This window comes from Delphinus delphis, chromosome 14, assembly GCF_949987515.2.
Source record: "Delphinus delphis chromosome 14, mDelDel1.2, whole genome shotgun sequence".
Taxonomy (NCBI): Eukaryota; Metazoa; Chordata; class Mammalia; order Artiodactyla; family Delphinidae; genus Delphinus; species Delphinus delphis.
The window spans coordinates 5,581,999-5,607,637 of record NC_082696.1 but is presented as its reverse complement, the minus strand read 5'-3'; the positions used below and the strand labels follow the sequence as shown (position 1 = coordinate 5,607,637).

Here is a 25,639-nt window from a genome sequence, read left to right as displayed (position 1 = left end):
ACCACACTTTAGTTTTAAACACTTCCTAGTGATTCCAAAGAGAATAGCTGTGAAACCACTAAATGATACCTTATATTCTTGTATTTTCAATTGAGAATTTAGTTTGGTTCACACTTACCTTAAGTGTCACCCTTGTGCCTGGCTAGTTTGTACTTTATTCTGTAGGAAATGGTGTGGGGGAGACTCTGAACTCTCTGAGCAGGTAGAGAAATTATCAAATACGTTCTAAGAAGGTGAATCCAGCAGCAGTGTGAAAAGACAGGTTGAGGGAGTGGAGAAAGACAGAAAGAAGGCAGGTGGGTTACGAAGGTATGGCAGTTCTCCAGTAGAGGAGTTCTAAGGACCGGAATCAGAGGAGAGGTGGTGAGGATGGAGACCCAGGACCAGAGGAGAGGTGGTGAGGATGGAGACCCAGGACCAGAGGAGAGGTGGTGAGGTTGGAGACCCAGGACCAGAGGAGAGGTGGTGAGGATGGAGACCCAGGACCAAGGGGGAGGTGGTGAGAATAGAGCTCCAGGACCAGAGGAGTGGAGGTGAGGATGGAGCCCCAGGACCAGGGGAGAGGTGGTGAGGGTGGAGCCCCGGGACTAGAAGGGTAGAGGTGAGGATGGGAGGAGGGCACAAATTCAAGAGCTACTTCAAAAACAGTATAAGATGACTTCGCAACATGAAGAATGCAAGGGATGAGAAACAGATTTTGACCCTGGATACCTGGGGTATCCAATACTAAATATGGGGTAAATAGGTAAAAGGTAAAGTTTATGGGGGAAACTTATCTTTGGAACAAACTGAATTTGAGGTGATCGCAAGACACAGGCTACTGGAAATGTGAGCTGGAGTTCAAGAACAATGTTAGGACTGCCTCACAAGTACAGTGACCATGGTGTCATTCCTTTGGATGGACTGGTTCCTTTTGTCCCTCCGTAAATGGCACATGCTTTAAAGTCATAGTCAAGTTTTTCTTTAGAAGGTAGAATATTACAAATAAGAGCCTCTGACTTTGTCCTGAAGTAGTCTCGGGCATTGCAATTTATCAGTCACCACCTTTGACCTTCTATAATAGATGCTTCATATGGCTTTTCTATTTAAATCATAGAAATTTTGGCCATTTTAGAAAGTAAATAATAGGTTCCCATGGTTAAGGACCAAGAAAGTGTGGGGGAGTTGGCTGTGTTTATACAGCCAGTTATCTGTGTCCTTGTCCCTGGGCCGCTGCATCCCCACTGGAGCAGGTTTCCAGACCCTGCACTTGGGGGACACCAGGTCACTTACTGTCTCCTGTTGTATCTCTGCAGTACAGCTTGTTACTGTGCATTCAGAATTGTTCTTTAAAAACATTTTGCATGCCTTTGGTATCTTAGTTATATACAGTTAATTCCTTCTAAAGTTCTGAACGTTAAAAATGTTTGCTTTTCTTCCCTACTTTCTTGAGAGTCTAATTATAGTCACTTTATGGTCACTTCTACCAACAATGTTCTCAATGTTTGTAACCAGTCTATAATTTCTACTCATACACAGCATAACCAGTCTCTTCTTCCCCAAAAAATGTTTTTTCGTGGCAACAGTTTTAAGCATAGCATGGATTGCTAACTTAAAGGGATCGTTGCATAAAAAGTTATGTGTTGGGCTTCCCTGGTGGCGCAGTGGTTGAGAGTCCGCCTGCCGATGCAGGGGACACGGGTTCGTGCCCTGGTCCGGGAAGATCCCACATGCCGCGGAGCGGCTGGGCCCGTGAGCCATGGCCGCTGAGCCTGCGCGTCCGGGGCCTGTGTTCCGCAATGGGAGAGGCCACAACAGTGAGAGGCCCACGTACCGCAAAAAAAAAAAAAAAAAAAGTTGTGTGTTGTCAGCCTCCCCGGGGTCCTTTAGCAACACGAACTGATCTTTTACCTTTCATGCTACTTGTCCATCACCAGCCTCTTAGGATTGATGAGGAATCAGTGCAAGTCGGGAGAACAAATAATGCACAAACATGATCCTGTTTATAGTGTTAACAGTGCATCATTCAAAGCTGTAATAAGCCAGGCTCATCCCATTGGTGATCCCCAGTAGAGTACAGTTTAATTAAGTGGTCTACGAGACGACTTCCCTTAACATTGTAGAAATGAATGCTTTCTATTTTTGGCTTGTTCCTTTTTCTACTGTATAGATGCCTTGAACCTCCGAAACCGACAGGTCATCTGCGTCACTCTCAAAGTCCTACAGCATCTGGTTGTGTCCGCTGAGATGGTGGGTGAAGCTTTGGTGCCCTATTACCGTCAAATCCTCCCCATCCTCAACATCTTTAAGAATATGAATGGTGAGCTAATATCCCAGAAGTCAAAATGTCTTTTAAGCACTAAGAAAGGGAGTGGTTTGAGGTAGAGTTAATTAGCAACATGCTTAGGATTTATTATTGCATATAAAGCAAGATCCATTCGGAGATCTACACAGCATAACTCCTACCTCTTCTGCCACTCCCTAGGGAAAGAGTAAAATTAACAATTTCATTTATTTATTACTCCTCACATGTACAGCTTACTTACTCAGTACAGAGGCACTGAAACAGTTCTATAATCTTCCCATAATTAAATTGTAAAATTTTTTTTAAATGGTCTTATGAATACGTTAGTAGGTTTTGAGTTTGTCCTTTCTCTTGATGGTAATTCTACCTTTAGGTATTTCCTGTTAAAATTACAGTCAGTTTTTATAATTAATTTAAGAGGAATTTTTAAAGCAATATTATTAAAATCTGGTACAGGCGATTTGGAGAGTTTTAATATAAGTTCTATTTCTATTTAAAAAAAAGAAAAATAGATGATTCGTAGTTACTTAGCTGATGGTGCATGCTGATTAAATATGTATGTGCTGATATATTTATTTGTTAAAGTAGTATTCTATAAGGTTTGGAAAGCACTGATGCACTGAAGTGAATCTGCTTCACCCAAGGGTATTAGCAAGTTGTGGTGACCTCCTGGCAGGCAGTGGATGTACCTCTGTTCATTGACACTGTGATTTTCCTTTTGTACCTCTTGAAATGATGTGAATCTAATTTTCTTTTATGTTGCTAACTTTGAAGTTCCATACTTCTTATATGCACGGTGTAAGCCAACATTTGAAGTTAATTTCTGACAGCCATGTAAGTAAGTTAGTAATTTAGTGGAACAGTGCATGAAAATTTTGCAACATGATCTGCTTATTGTACAGACAAGAAAAAATCAAACTAAAAACTGAACATATGACAGCTTCAATCACAAAGAAGTCCTGTTTCTGGAATCATTATTTTTCATATATTTCCTAAATTGCTATTAAAAGTCTCCCTAATCAGGCAGACTATTCAGGAAATCATGGGATCATCAGAGTCTTTAGCTGTCTTTCAGGAGTAGGGCCTCCCTATATGTTTAATATTAAACATTTTTAGTAAAAAGGACTTCAACTGGGGTTATGGGAGCTTAAGAATGCTCATAATGGAATGAATTGATATCCATTCAAAAATATCTAAACACTACAGAGTTAATGTCATTTAGATGAGATGGTCACTCTTTCAGGAAAGTAAAAACTGGGTGTTAGTAATTCAGTCTTTTACAATCTAAACTGAAAGTTTTAGTAACAGCATTTCTACTTTGTGGAAAATACTTGCTTAAATATTCTTGATTCATAATTCATATTTTTACTGCAGAGCGGCATCAAATAAGAGATAGATATAAAGACAGGAATGCTAGAGATAAAGACAGAAATGGAAGAATCAGGGAACACTCACCCCCAGAAGTCTCAGTTATAGTTAACACTTTTGAAGTGTGTGATTCACAAATGTTTCCTCAATAGTCCTCACAGAAACCTATGATGTATGTCCTATTACTATTTCCATTTTTTAGCTGCAAAAGTTGCCTCTCTGTAACTCTTCCCCTCCATAAACATTTGCTTCTGTACTTGCCTCTCATGGAAGATGAGTGCCAGCATCCCCCTCCCTTGCTTGAGTAGGAGTAGGGGGACGCCACGCGCGTTAATGCTCTCCTTGTCCTACAATGGGATCCGGAATTTAAATCTAAGCAACATTTTGTATCTTTGTATAAAATAAGAAAGACAGTGATATTCAAAAGATGATTAGAATCTCCCTCATCCTCAAGGAACCCTGTAAAGAAGAATAAGCACAGCTGCCACTAAGACAGATAAATCTCTTGGGAGCTCTAGACTGTTAAACAAAAACAATTGGTTTCTACATATTCCTCATTATACTACTTATTTAATTCTTTAACTTAAAAATGTTCCTGTGCTTCACAAAAGCAGTGACTGAGTTTAGGAATACATCCCCTGTTTATTTACAGTTTACATCATGGCCTTAATTGGTCCCACACCTAGCTGATTATTTTGGAACGTTTCTAACATTTCCTAACATTTCCAGGAATTCTACATTCAACTATTTTTCTGGTTAATATCTTTCTGACATTTGAGCGGGAAAACTATTAGCTTCAGCTTCATTTTCTACTTATCTTAGAAACCTGTCAGTACAATGCCAGAATGCAGTTTGCTGTATTTCCAGAGGGTCATCTTACAAAATTGGAGCATTCTAGCTCTAAAACTTAAAACTATTCTTCAAAGTGGCTGTTAACCACAGATCCAGTTCTACCAGTAGAAGCTTATCACAGGATTTCCAAATACAATACTATTTTCAGTCTAAAAATAATTTAGCTTTAATAGTATTTTAATAAACCTTGCTTTATGATTATACTTTATTCATATTCACAGAACCATATATACATTTTTATTTAAGCAGGTGTCTTTAGTAACAGATGTATTTAGTTACAATTAAAAATAAATTAGAAATGTACAGCATGTAGCATTAGAAAAAATATTTCATCCTTAATTTCAGTGTATCTGAGAACAATTTCATATTCTGTTTCCTTTTTCCCTACCTTCATGTAATCAATGTCTTGTTAAATTCATATTCAAAGATATATTTTTCCAGTCGCACAACAAAATATTTTTGAGAGTAAGACCCAATATAAATGACCAAAAGAATGAAAGAGAGAATATTCCTTCAAATATAATGACCTTATCCTTCCATTAATGTTCCCTCGAAGCACAAGCTTGAGCATAATTTTGCTGCCTGCTCCTTTTTGCAATTTCTGTCCTATTTTAATGTCAGCTGGACTTTCTCTGAAATGATCAGAGGGGCTGAGTAGCTAGCGAATGCACAGCCATGTCAGCAGTCTTCCCAGGGGACCAGTGGGAAATAGGTAGACCGGGGGGAGCACATGACACTGGTAGCCCCAACCGGTGTCCCCATCCACACTTCTACAGGTAATGAAACTTACTGCCAGCCCCACAAGATCAGTCCTGGTCTAGGAGAAAGAGTGGCTTTGTATTTCTATTTATAAATAACATACTTTCACAGGTTTTAATCAGGCTATAGTTAAAACAACAACAGACAAATCGGTGAATTGCAATGTGGAATAAAGAGTAATATTTGGGAGCAGAAGAGATGTGACCTTAGGCAAATCATGTGACTTCTCTGAACTTAAATTTCTTCATCTGCACAAAATATGTATAGTAACGTCTTTTTCATAACGTTGGCAAAACAATTTGAGATAATGTACACCCCTTCATGTGGGGCCTGGCCTTGACCGAATATTAAATGAGATAGTCATTATTATCATACAACATTATATACACATACAATGTTATCCCTGTATGATATTATATACAAATATAGCAATACTGTATAAATTAGTATATAGCAGCTTGAAGAGGTGATTTAATGTATTGTATCCCCTGGTCACTTCTGTGAGCCTGTGAGTGAGGCATGACCTCCTGGTTTCCCCAGCGGCTGCAGTCCCTTTGCTTCCAAGGACTCACCTTGCCTCTGACTACCAAATGCCAGGTGGGTGGCCAGATAAATTAAGGACAATGGGATTCATTCAAGGATAACTGGTTTTCAAATCCATCCCTTCCTGGCAAGCTGAAACGTGTGAGTGCGGTTTGGGGGAAGGTCATTATCTTAAGAAGAGAAGCTGAGTGTGACAAACCAGGATCAGGGCCCTCTTTGGAAGATCCAAGCTAGTATCTAAGCTTGAACTTGTTTCCTTTCATTCTAAACAGTGAAGTTTGGATATCTAAGACATGCTGTCTTTCCAGTGACTGCTGTGGGGTGAAAGAGAAAGAAGAGTTTCTATAACAACAATTTCTTCTATCCTGTGTTCTTTCACAAATGTTATTAAAGGTTACAGAAAATTAAGACAATAGGAATGCTCAATTTGTAGCTTTCTGAGATGAAACTACAAAATTAATGATGCAGTGTATTGCATTTGAGAAGCTTGAGCCAATAAATGGCATTAAAACATTTACAGCTACAATATGGGGCTCTGCCAGCAGATTAAGGCTATCCAACAACCGTGTGTTTTGGAGGCAATCCTTATTTTGGTACTTTTGTTTCTAATTGCACCAGCAGTCCTAAAACAACCTCTAAGGGATATAGTTCAGAGACTCCAGGTATCAGCAGCTCTAAGAGTACATTAACTTTATGTCACAGAATATGCAAAGTAAATGTAATAATGAAATAACATGTTCCCAAGTGTGTGAAATCAAATAGTCTTTGATTTATCTAGGATACTCTAAGATGTATGCCATAGACTAATAGAAGTCCATGAAAAGAGATTTAAAATTTCCAATTCAAATTCAGACACATTAAATAACACAGGAAATGAGAATGCATTAAATTTGCAACACATTTTGGAAAGTTTGTACCAGGTCTTTCGTCCTGAAATTTAAGTAGTTTCTAAAAAATAGAACCAACTGTTTTCTACTGATAGTCTTTTAAAACAACTTCTAGGGAGAGCCTACGAATTCTCAGTCAACCTGTTTCAGACCCTCTTTAGATATTTTTTTGAGTTCTGTGGTACCTATTTTCATGGTCCTTTAAACTGCTGATGAGCTTTTAAGAGCTGATTATTCACCAAAAATGTCTTTAGTTCTTATGTCTTATAATTGACTTGTATAAAGTTTATTTCACAGAGCTTTTAATTTAATTTTGAAATTAAGGTTTATTCCCCCATGGAATGCTATACAATTTTTAGTATGATTTAGAAATTTGCTTCAAAGCTCCTTTGGAATCATTAGGCTTATTAGATTTGAAAGTCTTTGAAAGTCCTAAGTTTATTGAGGAAAGTATTAGAATACTACTCCAGCATTCCTGAAAGTTAGATTTGGAATGAGCATGTATCTATCTAATCTCTTCTGAACTCTTCTTCACTCAGATATAACTAGTTGGTCTGAAAAGAGTCCGAGGATCCTAACCAAGCTGGCAGATCCATGTAGGTGCCCTTTGATCTGCACCTCTCTCCACATTTACTAAATATCAGCCTATTGGTTTCATAGTCCAGATGTGTTGGGATTTCTTTTTTCTGTGAGGAGTGTAGCACACTGAGAAGAATTAGGTGCTTAATATGTGTTTGTGTGGAATTTATTCACTATCCCAGTCTGCATGACCAACACTTATTTATTCAGTCTTGTCCTAAAGAGCCTCACTGTTTCATGAGGTAGCCCGTCCTACATCCAAAGAGAAAATCACTTCCTACAGTGAATGAAATATACGCCAAATATTTCTATCTGGCTTCTCTCTAGTCTAAACCACACAGAATAATATCTAGTCCCTTTTCCAAATAACAGGCCCCCCAAAAATGATATAAAGCTTTCCTACCCCTTCAGTCTTCACTTCTCCAAGTTCAATGTCCCTTCTTCCAAGCATTCTTTATAAGCAGAGGTTTCAGAGCCTTGAAAGTCTTAGGGGATGGAGATGGTAGACCATGCACCTGTAAACACTGATGGCTCTGCAGTAATCCAAGAGAGCAGCCCCAAGGGACAGATGGTCCTGGGAAAAGCCAAGGCTTCTGTGACCTCATTTGATGCACCTTATACGTGGTCAGCCCATAAAATGACCATCTTGCTACTGTGAAATCTTACCATTATGTTGGGGTCAGGTGCATACTTTAAATTGCCTCTATCCGCTCTTCTCTGTAGACCCTCATGATTGCATCTGCCCAGAGGAAACATTATTCTCAGAGTTGTCTATCTGTATCTAGAAACACATGACCTGGTAGGATGATGACCAAGGGAATCAGAATCTAGTTCTGAAGGCTGTTTATTAGTTTCCTAGGGCCACTGTAATAAATTACTACAAACTGGGCAGCTTAAACAACAGAAATGTACTGTCTCACAGTTCTGAAGGCCAGAAGTCCAAAACCAAGTTGTCAGCAGGGCCGTGCTCTCCAGTCTTTAAGGAAGAATCCGTTCTCCACCTTTCTCCCAGCTTCTGGTGGGTCCAACGCTCCTTGGCTTGTAGGTACATCACTTCACTGGCTGCCTCCATCTCCACATGACATTTTCCCCTGTGTGTCTGTCTTTGTGTCTCTTCTCTTCTATTAAGATACTTGTCCTTGTCAGGTTTGGATTAGGTGCCCGCCCTACTCCAGCACGACCTCATCTTAACGTTACTAATTACATCGGCAATGACCCTATTTCCAAATAAGGCACATTTGGAGGCTCCAGAAAGGGCTTCAATTTGGGGGGGGATGCTATTCAACTTGGGACAGACCATGTAACTCTCTCCCAGGGCGTGTGGAGGTGCGGCCCCATACTTGATGAGTAAAGTTGGAGGTTTCGCGTGCCATCCATTCCCTCACATCTCCATCACTGAACGAGGACTGGCTGCACAAAACCTGATGAGAACTCCCCCTTTTAATAACAAGGAAAAGTTCTCTTCCTTTTCCCTTCATCAGGAAGGGGGTGTTCGGTTAAGAAAGGAAAGGGATCTAGGTAAGTTTGGAGTAGAGGGGATAGCAGGATTTTTTTTTCCTTCGGTAATGTTGCAAACTGACAAAGAGAGGTGAGTGAATGCTTTCGTGGCTCTGGGCGCTGCCCAGGATATCCCAGACTCCCAGGGGCATGCTGCCACCCACCTTCCAGAGGACCCCAGGCACCCACTCAGGGTGGCAGACTGCATTGCCTGCGCCTGTCCCTGCCCAACCAGCTGGGCAAGAGGGTCAGGCCACTCTGTACCTGAATGGGGTTTGGATCAATAAATAGGGGTTCAGCTTGTGAACCAGGACAGGTGGGACAATGTGTGGAAAAACAAGAGATGGGAGAGTGTTCAAGAGCAAAGTTTCTGTGTCAGGGTTGCTTGGGTTTGAATCCTGGCTCAGGGTTTGTGACCTTGGACTGGTTACGTAACTACTCTGTGCCTTAATCTCCTTCATTTGAAAAGCAAGTTGTAGATGAAAAACTGCTCATTGACCCGCAGAGAACTGCAGGAGATCATTTTGTAGGAGTGTGGGCAGCATGAGGGTAAGGGGAATAGATGATGAAATGTGAGTGAAATTGCTTTACAGATTAGCAGGGGTTACAAGTCTGTCACCTGCATCACGAGGTTGTGGAGAAAACTATATGTATGTAGTTTTGTGTTCCTTCAAAGAAAGTTAAGTGGCATCTATTAGAATTAATGTGATAATTTAGTAAGGTGATTAGATGCAAAATAAACGTTCAAGAATCCATTTTTTTTAATGTGCCAGCAGTCAGAAATACAATGCATTGTTTTCTAGATGCTAATAGTTCCGACTTGCAGAAATAGTCCATCAGAGATAAACTTTTACTGTTCCGCTCTCCCTCCCCTGGAAGATAGTTTTAGTTCCTTCTTTGGATTTCCTAATTCATTTCAGAAGAGGGCAGAAGTATTTACCTAATCAAACGGCTTTACCTTGGTAAACCAGAAGTTTACGAAGAATTGCCTGCCCTGATGTACTATTGAAAACCCAGCCTCTTTCCAAGACAGACACTACTTTCAGTTTCTAAATTGTTTTTATATTTGCAGTTTCTTTTTATGAATCTTTCCAAATCTTAGTGTTCAAGTTTCATCCTGGGCGTCCCAGGTTCACTTGCATTTGCTACATCATTCTGGTTTTACCACTGCTCCCACCATGTGTAACTTCACCTAAAGGGATCAGACTGTCAGAAGAACTCTGAATTGCAGACAAATTCACCTCCCAGGCACATCTTGATAGTTCCGGATCAGAGGCAAGTTTGATGGATCGAATTTGCATAGTTAATCATAAAAAAATCAATTTCATAATGGAAAGAAAGGATTGACCTGCTAGTTGGAATGGGCCACATGGCCTACACCCTGATTCTTGACCTTGAGGGACCAACCTAAAACCAGTCCAAAGACTCTCAGGAGACAGCACCAGAAGCAAACCCAAACATCACGTCCTCCCAGGAACCTCCCCTGATCCCCCTGTGATTTGTAGAATGGAGTCCTCTTCTGTAGGTCTTTCCAAAACCTCTCACGCTGGGTAGATTTTATTTCCTGGGTTTATCGCCTCAACTAGCCCAGGGTGGGCTGGGGCAGATGCAGGGAGAGAGTGGGGACAACTGGCCATTTCTTAATCTGTCTGCTAAGCTATGTTTGCAGTGTGTGTTTTGTCACCCCTCGCACCCCCTCTGAGGTACTCCGCAGAGGATCCACAAAGTGATTTGATCCCAGCTGGTTCCCAGTCCTTCCTAGGCCACTGGCATCGTCACTGCTCACTGGAAACTGGCACGTTTCTGAATAGGAGATTTCCACCAGCTCAGCCAAGGCTTTTGAGATATGCCTCCAGAAGTCTGTATAATATGCTTTAATGTATTTAAAGGCTCAAGGTGGGCCCCAAATGTGGATATTAGCCCAAGAGAAAAGTGTTCTTTTCTGTTTATGCAACAGAAGGTTTTACTTAATCTGACCAAGAAAGCATATAGTGATTTCTCAAGCTGTAATTTAAGGAGGCTCCTATATTCAGCCGATCATAATTTGTACTTTTAAAATCACCTAAAATATCACCTATTGTGGATTTGCTGATAATTAAGGTCTCATTCTCATTTTCCTTTATATGCAAATCTTTCAGGAGCACCCGTAAATGACTTTTTAGAGGTCTCTGTGTGGACGTTGCAGAGAAAATAAGAATGTCACCAGTGTAATTGTTGTGTTGAATAGTCACTATTCATGACACAATTAAAAGGCAAGTTTAAAAGGGGGTTGGGGACCAAAAAATGAGGTTTATTCAGTGGGGGAGCCTTGCCCTGACACTGCATAGAACTTAGCAGGGGCCTTCATGGTTCTACTCACGCATGGGATCCTCAGGCATTTTGAGTCACACACACAATTCCAGTGCTTAGAATCCCTTCTTTAACAGATTGATCAAAACTCTAAACTTGATCTACCCTCAAGTATTCTCCCCTCTCCCAGCTCGGATCTGATCAGGCTGGACGCTGGCAGTGGGACAAGGGGGTGGAGTGGCTTCACCTCTTTTCCTGCCCTGTACGTTGCCCTGGACGGTCAGGGTGGGGGAGGCGGGCTGCGAGGAGAGCAGAAGCTCCTGCTGACTCACGCGGTCCTGGTCTGGTTCTCACCGCCCCGGACATAACTCTCTCTTCTGGATGTTCACTTGTGATTCCTCCCTCCGCCGCCCGATTTCCTGCATTCACCTCCGCTTCCAGTGCTCAGAGTCCCGCCCCCCGGAAGCCGTGTCATCCAGCAGGCAGATGACCCGGCACCAGCGCTCCCTCCCATACGGAAAACACCCTCACTCACACTGCGCGCTGGAAATTCTGGAGCCCATGCCCTCCAGTCCTGCTTCGCGGGCTCTATCAGCTTCTCAACTGTGAGGAAGACCCGGGTCTTCTCGTGTCGCCCATGACGCTGCCATGCGCGCCTTAGAGCACCCAGGGCTCTCCAGATGGCACCTCCGGCAGGGTGGGGTTGACCCAGAGCACAGCGACAGCGCCCTTTAGAGAAATCTCGCTGTCTTCTCACTACGTGTCTCTCTTTAAAAGCCTGATCTGTCCGGTTGTGGAACTGGACCTCTGAAAGCCTTCAGTCTCGCCGCTGCTGAAGTGCTGGCCTCACACCCCATGTTCCCACAGTTCCCGTCTCAACCCCACACTACACTGGCTTCCGTTTACTTGAGCCAAACACAAAACTGTAGGAGGCATTTTCCACTTAGTATGAAATCAGCTTTCCATTTTTATTGTCCTCCTCAAAAATCTATACTTTTCACATTGACGGGAAGAAATGTATATAGCTCAGCATAAGCTTAACCATCAATGAAGGAGGAATTGAAAAATACAGTAGACATATTTCCCTAGAAAAACTGCAAATATTATTGATATTTCTTTGCTTGCCTGCGTTCTGTATTATATTCTCATGCACATCTTGAATTAATGTTCCAAGTAATAAAGAAAAAAGTAATGATGGCAGTGTTGTTATGAGTAAGTTCTCTTTGGATCCTTCCAGGATTAGTTTACTTTCTTTTCCCTAAAACACGGTACTTTAATATGAGCTTTTTGTGAGCCTATTTATATCCATTTTGAGATAGCAATGAACAAAAAATGACTCTCCTTTCAATGACTTTTAGATTTTGCATACCTATTACAATCCTACTTTACTTCCCCCAAATGAGCCCTATAATTTTTTCTTAAAATTTATCTCTTGAGCCTTGAAGTTATCTTTATCACAAACTAAAAGGCAAATTAATGATATAATAGTTAAAATTTAAAAGCAATAATTGGGCCATAATAACAGGATTATTGCCCAGTAATTTTCCCACTATTTCAAGCTTTGTTTTTACCTCCAAGAAAGTTGGATATTTATTTATACACATAAAGGGTTTTGAGGAGTTCGTAGGTCTTGTAACACAAATCATTGATTATTATCTGTGCTTGTGTGAGTAGGTTGATTTGTTATAAATATCATAAATAACCGTTTAACCAGATGGCTGAGATGTAGGTCTGTCGAGAAGAAAAATATGTGTTATCCTTTCCGTGTTCCTTATGATCTGTGAATATAGAATGATGATATTCAGCAGGAAGCAGTGCAATATTTATATTTTTGTGATGACCAACTAAAACGTCTAAAAGTTTCTGTGAGGATTTTAAGCAACAGTGGAATGAGGGGGAAGAGTGTGATGACAAGCCTTTTAAAACCTGCTCACATGTCCACCTTTCTTACACACCTGCTGAGCTGTCTCTGTTGCTTGCCATGGTACACTGGGCCTTCTTGATCTCCCCTTAAGGCTGGTCTCACTACCTCCAGAAAGACAAGTTCATTAGGCTAACTCCAAAGCCATAGAGAACAATGTGGTTTTTACTAGTTATTTGGAGGATGCCAAAGGGAGGACAACATAGTACATCATTCATTGATTCATTGAAAAAAAAAAATCAAGTGTTTACTATGTGCCAGCACAGCAAAACCTCCTAAAAATCCTTAGAAGATTGAAAATGTGCTGCCATGCAGCTATATTCCACTTACCAAACGCATCAGACTCCTTTGCAGCCGTACCCCGTGTCCCTGAATCAATGCGTACCTCCACGGGAGACCCAAGGAGCGAAGGAGGTTTCCACCCTCAGAAAAAAGCAAACTTGAGGTTCCTTATGACCATACACCCTCCCCTTCTTCTGCACTCTTTAGTAACTTGGCCCTGAGGTGAGGGCACAAATTTAGAAAAGTAAAATCCTAGATTTGATGGTAGACTTGTTGAGACTCTTCAATGGGAAGAAGAGTGCTGCTTAGACTTAATGCATTTTCTGAGCCAATGAAATAGTGAGCTATGTAATAAAGGTTCAGATTTACCACCATTACCATTATCTTCTTGTAGAAGAATGGGGGAATCAGCTTCCTTAGTCCTAGCTACACATATCCATTCCTGGGGAGATCATAAGAAGAAACTCCCACTGTGGACAACCTTCAACTAATGTGATTTGTTTTGTTTTGATTTTCAGTTTTATTGAGATGTAATTGACATATAATTGTATAAGTTTAAGGTACACAAAATTGATTTGATATATGTATATATTGTGAAATAATTACCACATTAAATTTAGTTAACATCCATTATCTCATATACTTACAAATTTGTTTTCCTTGTGATGAGAACTTTTAAGATCTATAGTGTTAGCAACTTTCAAAAACACAAGACAGTGCTGTTAACCATAGTCACCAGATATTGTTAATCAGCTGTCTCTTAGAATTTCTATGACCAATTTTTGCTGAATCTTTGCTAGGAGCTCCATTATATGTAATTTCTGATAAACCTTTGCTAAGAACTACATTATGATATGTGTATTGTGTTTATAAACTCAAGCAAAGAGCATCTGAGATTGTCTTGAAACTACCAACCAACTAGATTTGAGAGTCCATCTAAATGCATATGACTTAGGCCATGGTGGACAACACTTCATCTGGTGCATTCTCCATCATCAGGAATGCCTGATAGGTGTAGTCTTGTTTTAATCAAATAGGCCTATGAGGTCAAACAGCAATGAGCTAGGAGCTCTAGGGTCTTTTTGAATATCTGGGTATTGTTACTTGAACATAAATTCCATGAAGACAAGAACTTTTTATCTCTGTGTCACTGCTTTATCATCAGCTCAAGAGAAGATCCTGGCCATTCTTAGCTCAATAAATATTTGCTAAGTAGTTGGATTGGGTGGATGGATGGATGGATGGATGGATAGTGTATTCATTTACTCTTGCCACCATAACAAACCACCACAAATTTAGCTGCTTAGACAACGCCCATTTGCCTACGTCACAGTTCTGTAGATCAGAAGTCCAATGGGCTTGATTAGGTAATATGATAAAAATCTAATAAGGCTGAAATCAAGGTGTCAGCTACCCTGCATTCATTATAGAGATTCTGGAGAAGAATCTTACTTCCAGGCATAAATCAGTTCCAGGTGGGTGTAGGACTGAAATCCCCATGTCCAGGCTGGCTATCAACATTGGGTAGCTCTCAACTTTTAGAGGCTGCCCACCTTCCCTGGTTCACGGCCCCCTTCATCTTTGAAGACAGCAGTGGCAGCTCAAATCCTTTTCATACTTCTAATCTCTCTGACTCCCCCCTGCCACATCTCAGCTGCTTTTAAGGGCTCATGTGATTACATAGGGCCGACAAAGATAATCTTGGATAATCTCCCTATTTTAAGACCATCTACAAAGTCTCTAACAGCAGTACAGTACCTAGACTAGTGTTTGATTGAATAACAAGAGGACAGGAATCATGGGGGACATCTTTAGAATTGTGTCTTTGGATGAAGTTACCCAAAAGTTGATGTCCAGATGGCCATGACTGGAACCTTGAAGTATATGTTCAAGAGGACACAAAATGAACCTATTTCTTAAAATCTTTGCAAAGGTAGCACAGCTCTACACTCCCATGAAAAACTCAGAGAAGACTGCAGATGTGCAAAACTTGGAATGGGTGTGACAAGACACAAAGTTTAAAGGTTTTATTGTTATCTCAGAGTTGAATCACATTATCTAAGGATTTGATGATTCATATATAAGTGGAGAATAAAGTCAAGAAGTTCAACCTGCCTTTCAAAAGATTAGCCAGTGATAAAAGAACAGCATCTGCAGCCAATTAGTCCGTTAGCCAATGGTGTTCTCTCTCCTACCTTATGTTCCTTGTCACTGACAGTATATTTCATTTCCTGAGTAATTCCATCAACATACCTAAAATTCCCACAGGCCAGCAATAGAAAGGACAGGGAAGTATTGTTTTTAGAATTGCTATAGTTGCTTTACAGATGAAGAAGCTAAGAACTGGATCAAATGATTTGCCTAAGGTCATATGACAGAAATGAGTCATAGCCAAGACCTCAGAAATCAATAGATCCTACTTCCAAACCTGAGTGCCAGATACTCTGAAAATGTAAATTGCTTTGCCAGAAATAGGGGTTCTGAGGCAGTTCTGATCAACAGATTTATTTTATTTAATGTACTGAAATAAATTGACATTTCATTGATCCACTTTAACAATTATTATATGCTGTCAGATCAGAGCAGCTGTTGCTAATCTTCCCCACAAATTCATATGCATTATAAAGCAAAAATGTTTTCATATCATCAGTTTCTATTGTGGAGTAGTGATCAATAATAGCTTGAGAAAAACTCTGAACACAGAAAACTAGCAGCAGTTTCACCTGATTAAAAGCATCATCAAACATAGAGTATTAACTAACCCTCTAATGTAACTTCACTCTTTTTGCCAGAAGGAGTTCAAATATGTATTTTTAATCCAGTGGCATTCCTTCTCACAATTATTGATTAAAGCAGTATACATAGTATAATCACCTTGAGGACCAGGTCTTTCTAGAAGAAAGTTACTCCCTAGAGTACATTTCAAAAAATATGTGGAAGCACTTTACCATATTTCATTAAATCCAAGATGTAATCAAGTGTTAAAAATATTTTATATTTTATGCCTCCTTGAGAAAGAAAATGTGTTTCCAATTAAACTATGATGCACTATTAGCATCCTGAATCAGAAATGTAAAAATTTTTAAAAAGTGACTTAATTAAATACATTGAGTCTATTTCGACTTGCAAAGTGAGGCATCAGCTATCTTGAACATGAAAAATAAACTGTCATGAATGGAATGAACACCACACCCCATCCACTCTCTTTGGGGTTTTCCTGTACCTCATCTAACCTAATCTTCACAACCAGCATATAAAGCAAGTATTAAGACCAGTTTACAAGCAATGGAAGTATTTTAGTGCTTCACCCCAGGTCATTCAGAAGCAGTCAAGATTCAAAACTAAATTAGTTTGATTCAAAATGTGTTTATTTTGTTTTCTAAGAGGGTTAGAATCTCTTTTTTCCCTGCTTCTGATTTCTTGGCCAGTGTATCTACCCATTTCTTGGGAATGGACCAAGATGATAGAGGGTGAAGAGGCCATACCAAAGACTATACTTTAGAATACATGGTACTTTATAAAAGTAACATCCATCAAAAATGTATAGCTAAATTATATAACTAGAATCTGCATGAACATGGACATGCACATGCATTTTTAAAATCAAAGGAATTTTTGGGGGTACATTAATGGATGCGAAAATAGATATAGCTCAATTTCTATACAATACTCTCTACATGATGCTGATAGTCGAGAAATTAACATTGTGAAACCAGTTATGGGCTTCAGTCTTCAATAAGCTTAATTTTTTTAATCTCAAAAAGAGCTACTTTTCAGAACAATAAATTTGAAATTATAACCCGAAACAAATAATAGAACTTTAAGTCTTCTTTATAAGGAAAGTAGAACAAAATAATGATAGCGTTATAATGAAATTAGGAAAGTAGAAAAAAATAGACATTATAAGAACAGTTTAACTGTATTTATTATTATAGACAAAGTAAAACAATTCAGTGTTCACATGACAGGTTAAGGATGTAGTTACTAAATTGTATATATAGCTGATGCCTAATAATTTTTTAAACTCATAATTTAATAAATTTTCATTGCTTGATAAATTTGGATTGTTTTTTATTGACTAGTGATGTTTGCTGTTTATTTCAGAATTACTTGATGGGGAAAGCTAAAATAATGACTTCCATGTGATTATTACATTGATTTGGAAAAATTTTAATAAGTTATAGAGCAAGTATAAATTTAATTTGCAGAATGTTTTTGTTTTTCAAACACAATTCTTTAAGAAAAAACCACTTGTTTTAGGTGGAGCAGTTCACAGTCTCTTTATCCTAACTAATCCCATAGTCTCCCCAATAATTCTTCCAAATAACAATAGGAATAGAGATTAAAAATTGCTCTTGCCATTTATTCTTCATTTATTTGGCCAAATCAATATTTCGATTTCAGCACAGTTGTAGATTACAGAGAACAGTGTTCTCCTAATTTTGTTAATAACTCACAGGACGAGTGTTCTTATACTATCTATGAAGTAGTCTAAACTGTGACGTTTATCTACCCTTACCCCTGAGTTACAGAGAAGAACTTCTATGAACCTGTTTCTGAAAACTAGCCTACTTTTTCTTAGAATTTTCTGCCTACTTTTACTAGAAAATTGATTGCATTGTTAAATTTCTCTTAGTTTCCCATATTTTAAAAAGAAAGCATAATTCATTCCAAATAAAACCATTCCAGGGTAATAATCATTTAGAATAAAAATGATTTTAGTATTGATATAGTTAAGTTTCTCAAATAAAAAATTTCCATGCCCAACGCATAATCTACCAAGCATGCCTGTGTTAAACGATAGCTTTGTAATGCAAGAATTTCCATTATGAAAACTTGTGAGATACAATCTAACACATTTGAAGATTTAACACCCTTAGATTGTAATTGGAAGACAAATTCTAAGGTAATTACTGTTACATTTCTTGGTTAAAAATCCTTGGCAAGTATAATGTAAAATTGACTCTGAAATTATGCAATTAAAATTATTAGCATTTAGCTATTCCTTTTGAAGCTACAATGGCTTGATTTGTTTGGCTCAAAAGATGTTCTGAGCCAAAACATGGCTCAAAAGATGTTCAAAGATGTTCAAAAGATGTTCAACTAAAATCTAAAAAAAGTGCTTAAAGTTCGAAAAGTTTTAAAAAGTGGCCATTGGGCTTCCCTGGTGGCGCAGTAGTTGAGAGTCCACCTGCCGATACAGGGGACACGGGTTCGTGCCCCGGTCCGGGAAGATCCCACATGCCGCGGAGCGGCTGGGCCCGTGAGCCATGGCCGCTGAGCCTGAGTGTCCGGAGCCTGTGCTCCGCAACGGGAGAGGCCACAACAGTGAGAGGCCCGCGTACCGCAAAAAAAAAAAAAAAAAAAAAAAAAAAAGTGGCCATTGATACAGTTAAATCTATAAATGCTATGTTCAGGTGAAGTGGTTCAACACTGAGTCATTGAAAAAATGGAATGTTCTATAGAGGGTATGCTGTTTGAAGTGTTTTACACCAGGAATATAAACTTTTTTAGAATTCTGTTATCACGGCCATGAACTAATATGCAGTGTTGTGACATGATCCTGTGATCTTTGTCAAATCAATCATGGAAACTTAGAAATCTCTTCTCTTAAAAATTGATGCATTCTTAGAATTGATTACTTGTCTAAACTATGTCTTTCATTAATATGTCTCACAGAACTGTTCTGCCAATTATATTTTTAGAGTAGATATTCCTATTTTTTATTTTTTTAGTGAGATTATTTATTAATTTGTCTCAAGTTTTTTGTATTACTTAACTGTTAGCAATAGCTAATAGTTAGCTAATGTTTCTACGACAATATGCCATATACTGGGTTAAACACTTTTAATGAATCATCTCATTTAATCTACACAAACCCAGGAGGAAGAAAGTATCCTTAATCTAATTTAAGCGATAAGGAAATGAAGGCAGAGGGATTAAGTAATTTGCACACTGTCAGTCAGTAAAAGGCACCGAGAGCATTATTCAAATGGGAAGAGGAACAAAAAGTGATAACTTCTATAGCTTTCTCCATTTCAGGAATACTCAGTATTTCAACTGCACCTAAAAAGGTATCTTATTACAGCGTGTTAGACAAGTCATTCCAATATATTGATTTCATCTTCCAGTGTTTAAACCAGCCATGTTCAACTAGTAACACTCTTAAACTTGCAGCTTGTTCCAAAGACTGTTTTTTCATTCTTGATACTAAATGAAAAAAAGTAGCATTCAATACTAGTTATTTCCTATGATTTATTTGTTTAAATATCAAGTGACATTGATCTTAGACAAAAACTAGACTCAAATTCATTATTTATGCAATAGGATGAAATTTTTTATGTGGATATAATTTATAAAAGACTTCACCAGATATATAACATATATATAATCAAAAATTTTATATCACATATTATATATTTATTAAAGCTCTTTTATAGTAGTTAATACAGCATGCATACACTTTGCTGAATTTATAAATCCAACCTAAAGTACCACTTGGACATGATAATATGGGTAGCTTTTAAAAGTGAGAAATTTTATTCTGAAGTGTACAGTTCTTCATGTGCAGTAGTTTGTTCTTTGTGTAGAAAGACAATTTTGCTGACAGTGTTAGTTTCTGCACAGAAGTCCTCATCGTCAGCAAGACTTAACTTGAGACGATTCAAGACAATTGCAAGAAATGCACTTTAGAAAGAAGAATTTATAACATTTGTCCATTGAAAGATGTGAATTAATTGTATCTTGGAGTGAGGAAAAAACCCTAGCTTCACTTTTATAAGTTCGGGGAAGATGAGTTGCTAATGATGATCAAGGAGAAAGTCATTCCCTATGAATTATGGCTTGCTAGATCTTGAGCTTAAATATGCAGTTATTCTGAGAGAAAGAAAGAGAGAAAAGAAAGAGAACAATGAATATGATTAGAAGCACAGAAGAAATTTTAGTAGATAGGGAGATTAAAATCTAAAATCAGAAGTATTCTCATTGTTTGGAAAATCTAAAAAAATATGATGAGAAATGGAAAAACACTGAAAACGTACAGAAAGAATATCGATAGAGCCGTCGGTTTTAACTGGAGATGTAAAGAAGGGGTGTATTGAAAATAAAGGCCGCAAAATGTAATGAAGATGACAGACAAAAGGCTCCTTGACTGTATCAGAAGGGCCTTGTTTCATCTATGGTGGGTCTCCAAATAGAACACCCTTCAACAAGTGGCCATCTGACCTCTGCTTAAACCCCCTGAATCACGTGGTCTCACAGCATCATAGTGCAACTAATATTTTTGAACAGCTTAACTGAAAAAATGTTTTCCTATATTTAAGCAAAACCTCCCTTCCTATAACTTTTCCACTTTGGTCTTCATTCGACTATGACTATAGTCTCAACATATGTGAGACTATGTTCTCACTCAGATGCTCTCCTTGTATCCAGGCCCCTCTTTATTTCATGGCTTTCACAGGTTTCTTGGTATAATTTCTTCTTGTGTACCTGTTTTTATTGAGTTTGAACAAGGTATACTTTTACTTTGTCATATTCCAAATATATTAAGATACAGTATTAATTACTTTCTCATGTTGACATTTCAATACAACATTTATTTGCTGTGCTTTATCTCTTTGTTTCTCCTGTTTTCTATCAATTTCTCCAAAATCCTAATACATTGTTTGAAGTTTGGTTGTTTCTTCTTACACAAGTTTGCATTTCAAAGTATACTATTATTAGTAATCTTGTGTCCCTCAAAATGTGAAAACGTCTATCATTGTGAATAGTCCTCTGTTACCTGAGTTTTAGCATTGGTATAAGTGATACTGTTTGAGGTCAAAGCTGTCCATACAAATTCAATACATGTAAGTCTGTTGTCTCCTCAGGATGAAACTTAGATCGCTGTTTTGGCCTGAAAGCAAAATATCAGTGTGGCAGAGCACTGGGTCAACACTTCAACAAACATGCTGACACCTTGATTGTTTTGGGTTAAAAGCATTTTTATTGGACAGCCCAGCAAGCTGGATTCAGGGACATGTTTCACGTTGCCAAAGAAAATTTGTGATTATATGTAAGATTTCTCTACCAGACAATTTCTTTTAAAAAACAAATGGAATAATCTTTCAATATTTTGTTTCCCTTGCACTCCAAAGTACAGTCACTTAGCAATTTTATTACTTTCTCATTTGCAACTGTATTTCTGCCCCCCTATTACCAGCCACCCCCACTGCCACTGCTCTAGTTCAGGGCATTAGTATTAAACCTTGTCTAATACAGTGAATTCTTCCTTGTTCTCCAGGAAGCAAAACTCACATTTCTTGTTCTGTCTCAAATTGGAAAACCTCCCTGCAATTCTAGAAACAAATAGTCTCCAGTCTAAAATATGCTGGACACACTTGTCCTAGTAGGTTGTGTTTTTCTTTTCTTTCTTTCTCAATATTTCTATCTTTATAGTCTCATGACATTATCTTAGTACTAGCTATCATGGAAAAGAGAGAATTCAACTCCCTAGGCAACTCCTCTCCCAATACTTTGATGCTTCAGCATATGTGCTCTTGGGACAAATGACACTTTTGTAGAAGAAGAAATATGTCAACTCACTGAATGTTGACAGATAAATAAGAAGGGATTCCTAATTAAAAAACAAAACAAAACAAAAAACCTTTGCTTTGCATGATGACTTTATCTGTGGTTCTATGGAAGCCTTTTCTGAAGAAGTACTCAGGCAAGAAACTGCCTCCTCCATAGTGAGAATGAGAGGGGGGTGGAGCCTGAGATCTCCCACAAAGTCAAGTGTGTGCTTGGATGACTGGAGGGACATCAAAGGTGAATGGTAGTTTTATAGCGATGGAGGGAAAACCACAAGATGAATCATGATCACTGCTATTTCTCGGGTGGAGAGATTATGTTGGTTCGGGTTGTGAGAAGGTACATTTATGGGGAAAAAATCCATAAAAGAAAAGAAGTAGGCCCATCTTCACAGATTCGGGCAGAGAAAGGGCAGAAACATAATATGTCTATCAAAGGCTGCTAAGCCATTGTTTCACCTCCTTATTCAGAACTGTGGAGCCAGGCTGAGTGGAATTAGCTTTCTCCTTCTTGCTGCTTCTCGGACACACGTTATAGAGAAAGCCATTCACTCAATCCTTTATTCAGTAATATTTACCGAATGCTTTATATGTGCCAGGCACTGTTCCAAACCCCAAATATAGAGTAGTGAAGTTAAACAAAAGCACAAACGTAAGTTCATTCTCATAAAATCAGAGCGATGGCGATGATGATGTTGGTGACAGCAGCAAGCAGAACCGGGCACTCGCGGCCAGAGGCGCCGCACCGAGTGCCTTCACTAGGTGACCTTGACACCGAGTGCCTTCACTAGGTGACCTTGACACCGAGTGCCTTCACTAGGTGACCTTGAGAAGCATCCCGCCAGGCTGGCAAGTACAGCCCAGCAGGGCCTGCTTTGCTCGTCCCTGAGACTCCTGGTGGTCACATTGCCCTCTTCCCCATGGAGCTCCTTAAGCAGCCCAGGCAACACAGGTTATGTGTTAAGGGTGAGAGGGACTACAGAACGTCATGTTCAGGTTCAGACCCTGTTTGCACATCATCTTCCTCCAGCAATCCATTGAAGCAGCCACTGGATTGACTGAGTGGCAACACTTTGCTGATCAGCCCTGCAGACATGTAGTGCTGGCTCGAACCAGCTAACTGAGATCAAAAAAATGAAGGAAGCAACCTCTTGAAAGGACCATTGTGTAGCTGATCAGGAGAACTGGGTTCAATTACGGCTCTGTCTTGGGGGTTGTATGACCCTAGGTGAGTCATTCAGTTCCTCTGTGTATTTCTTCAGTGAGCAAGTGGGAAAAATACATACTCATATGTCCTTAAGATTCTCTTTCTGCTTCTCTTGTCTGTTTTCCTTCTCTTCATCCTCAGAGCTGGTTGCCATTTATCATCAAATAATTTTTTCCCATAGCTTCTCACCACACACTTTGTGCGGAGCCTTTTACTCCAGAACCCAAGAAAGGAAAGACCTGGTTCCCACTGCACAGCACCCCTGGTTTCCCCTCCCTCTTCCCTTGTAACTCATCCCAATTGCCCAGCTCCATCTCACAGTTGAGCTGCTGAAATCAATAGTTTCTGGGTTTTATGGTCCTCTTGTAAACAGCGGCAAAATCAATGAGATTTCCATAGTGCAGGGTGAGGAACATTAATGTCGAGGCTATTGATAAGGCGTTTCTTTTCATAAATGTGAAGTAAATACGGGGCACTTCTGCCGAATTTATGCATAATGAAGCGTTTATGCAAACAAAATGCACACAGCTCGTTGAACTGCCTGGGACAAAATAGTATTCCACCTTCAAGCTTAGTAACTGCGTACACTTAGAACCAACAGGAGGCATTCTGCTCTGGTTTGAAGCGCCTAATTAAGTCCATTCAAAGAGTTTTCTCCAAACCCCTCTCTCTGAAGCACATTTATGGTTGGTGTCAGAGAACCAATGGCTGTCTTGATGTTTCCTTGTTACAGAACATTCCTATGACTTCTGTACTCTGTAATGCAGTACCTGTGTTCTTTCGAAATAACCTGTGAGATTTCATGCTAAGCCTTGCTCTCGTTCCTTCCTGTTTTTTATTCTGACTGTATTAACCAATTCTCTTTGGAGAATGTGCTTGCAGCTTAGGTGTACCTCACTTTACCTAATAAACGTGTTCCTGGCACGTAGTATGTAAATCAGATTTTAACAAATTGAATCATATATTTGAATGCCCGAGGGGCACTCATTTTTAGAAATGAGTCATGTTCTGAATTTTAAGTAAATTTTTACACCCTAATTTTTCTTTTCTGATAACCCATGTTTTCACTTGGGTTTGCGTATTTAGGTAATACCTGTATCAAATTATTAAATTCATTGAGGAATTTTAAAAAGCAGGCGGTTGAAAGCTACTTCTTAATGACCCTCGTGTTTGCATCATTACTGACATAGCTAATTAACTACAATTGAACACACATAGTTAAAACTTAAACCAGTTGTTTGATTGCATAGGTAAGAGAGTTACGGGGAAGGTAATGGAAGTGGCTTGTTAGATTTAAAAGTTAGGTAAGAATTTCTCTTAACAATAACAGTAGGCTAGTCGAGGGACTTCATCATAGACCTGTTGAAAAAAATTCTTTAAATAATAGTTGGTGACATCCCAGTGACATGGACATTTTAGGATTGTAATCAACCATTGAAATAATCAGTCCATCACCCAAATACCCTATGTACAAATAGACACCTTGGATCTCCAGATTCTCTGGAATCTGCTGGATTCCAGAGCTGCATGGGAAAAGAAGATACGGCCTCTGTGTGCTGGGGTGGGTTCTATGATGAAGGTCAGCTGTGGGACCAGTAGAGGGGCTGATGCACTTTATCTTCCAGGGGACCAGCCTGGACCTTGGAAAAGGAGAGAGGTGCTTTATACTTTAATTGATATTAAAATTGCCCAGAGGTGACGATGTATATGCTATGTAGATGGCAAATGTTTTTTAGTTAATCAGAAAAGCATCTTGAGAGTGACGGATTCTGAGAGTGAACTGATTTTCACTGCACTGAAGGCGTGCAGTCTATATTAGACTGCACACCTTCCATAATTCCCGTAACCTGATAGAGGGATAGTTTGAAAGATGATCGGTTGGGGAGAAAATAACCTGGGCAGGATTGAAGGAAGCCAATTGATCTGACTGACTTGAGTTGAGAATAAAAATAAGCAGAATGAGGGCACAGTTTTATGGCAAAATTGTCACACGTCTATACCTAACACTCAGATTCAGTCAGGTCCAAAGAGCAGGCCAGGTCCCCTTCCATCCACCCCATGTGCCATTCAACTCTGGAATCACAGTCAGAAGAGATCACGAGATTGAAATAAAACTCGTGTCTCGCACTCAGTTTCAGCTCCTCGTCTGCGTCTGGTGTTTAGTAAGTACCCCATGGCCTGTCTGTGTATCCACACCCTACAAGCAAGCTGCCTACTTCAGCTGCTACACAACCCAAGACACAGCAGCCTGTGCCGGTGGACGTTTGGGGTCTTCCTCAAGGGCTGACTATGGGACCCTAAGCCCCACTCTCCCTCCCACCCTGAGATGCAGGCACACGTCTACAGGCCACTAAGGGGAAACTGCCTGGGAGGGGAGGGGGATGCTTTTGGATGCAAGTTTGTTTTTTCTAAATTTGGATGCTGAGCCATCAGAGCCAGAGCCACACAGTGTGAGCAGAGCACTCCTGGTTGCAATCTCTGGGATGTAGTAAAGCAGAGAGCAGGAACAGAGGCCCACATATAACGGAAAACAGATGCTAGCCGCGGCTTAGAGAAGGTTTGTGAAAGAAACAACTGAGAGTAGGTTTTTGCTTGTGTTGT

General features: G+C 39.4%; 1 protein-coding gene across 2 annotated transcripts in view; it reads left to right on the top strand.

Annotated features, from left to right (window-relative positions):
• The window catches only part of PACRG (parkin coregulated), a 514,683-nt gene that overhangs the window by 301,270 nt on the left and 187,774 nt on the right, over window positions 1-25,639 (top strand). Inside the window, exon 4 of one of the 2 annotated variants that reach the window (XM_060029676.1) lies at window positions 2,150-2,299. The exons of the other annotated variant lie outside the window; for it this stretch is intronic. Coding sequence (XP_059885659.1) covers window positions 2,150-2,299 — 150 coding nt within the window. The remainder of the gene's footprint in view (window positions 1-2,149; window positions 2,300-25,639) is intronic. 2 annotated transcript variants of the gene reach the window in all.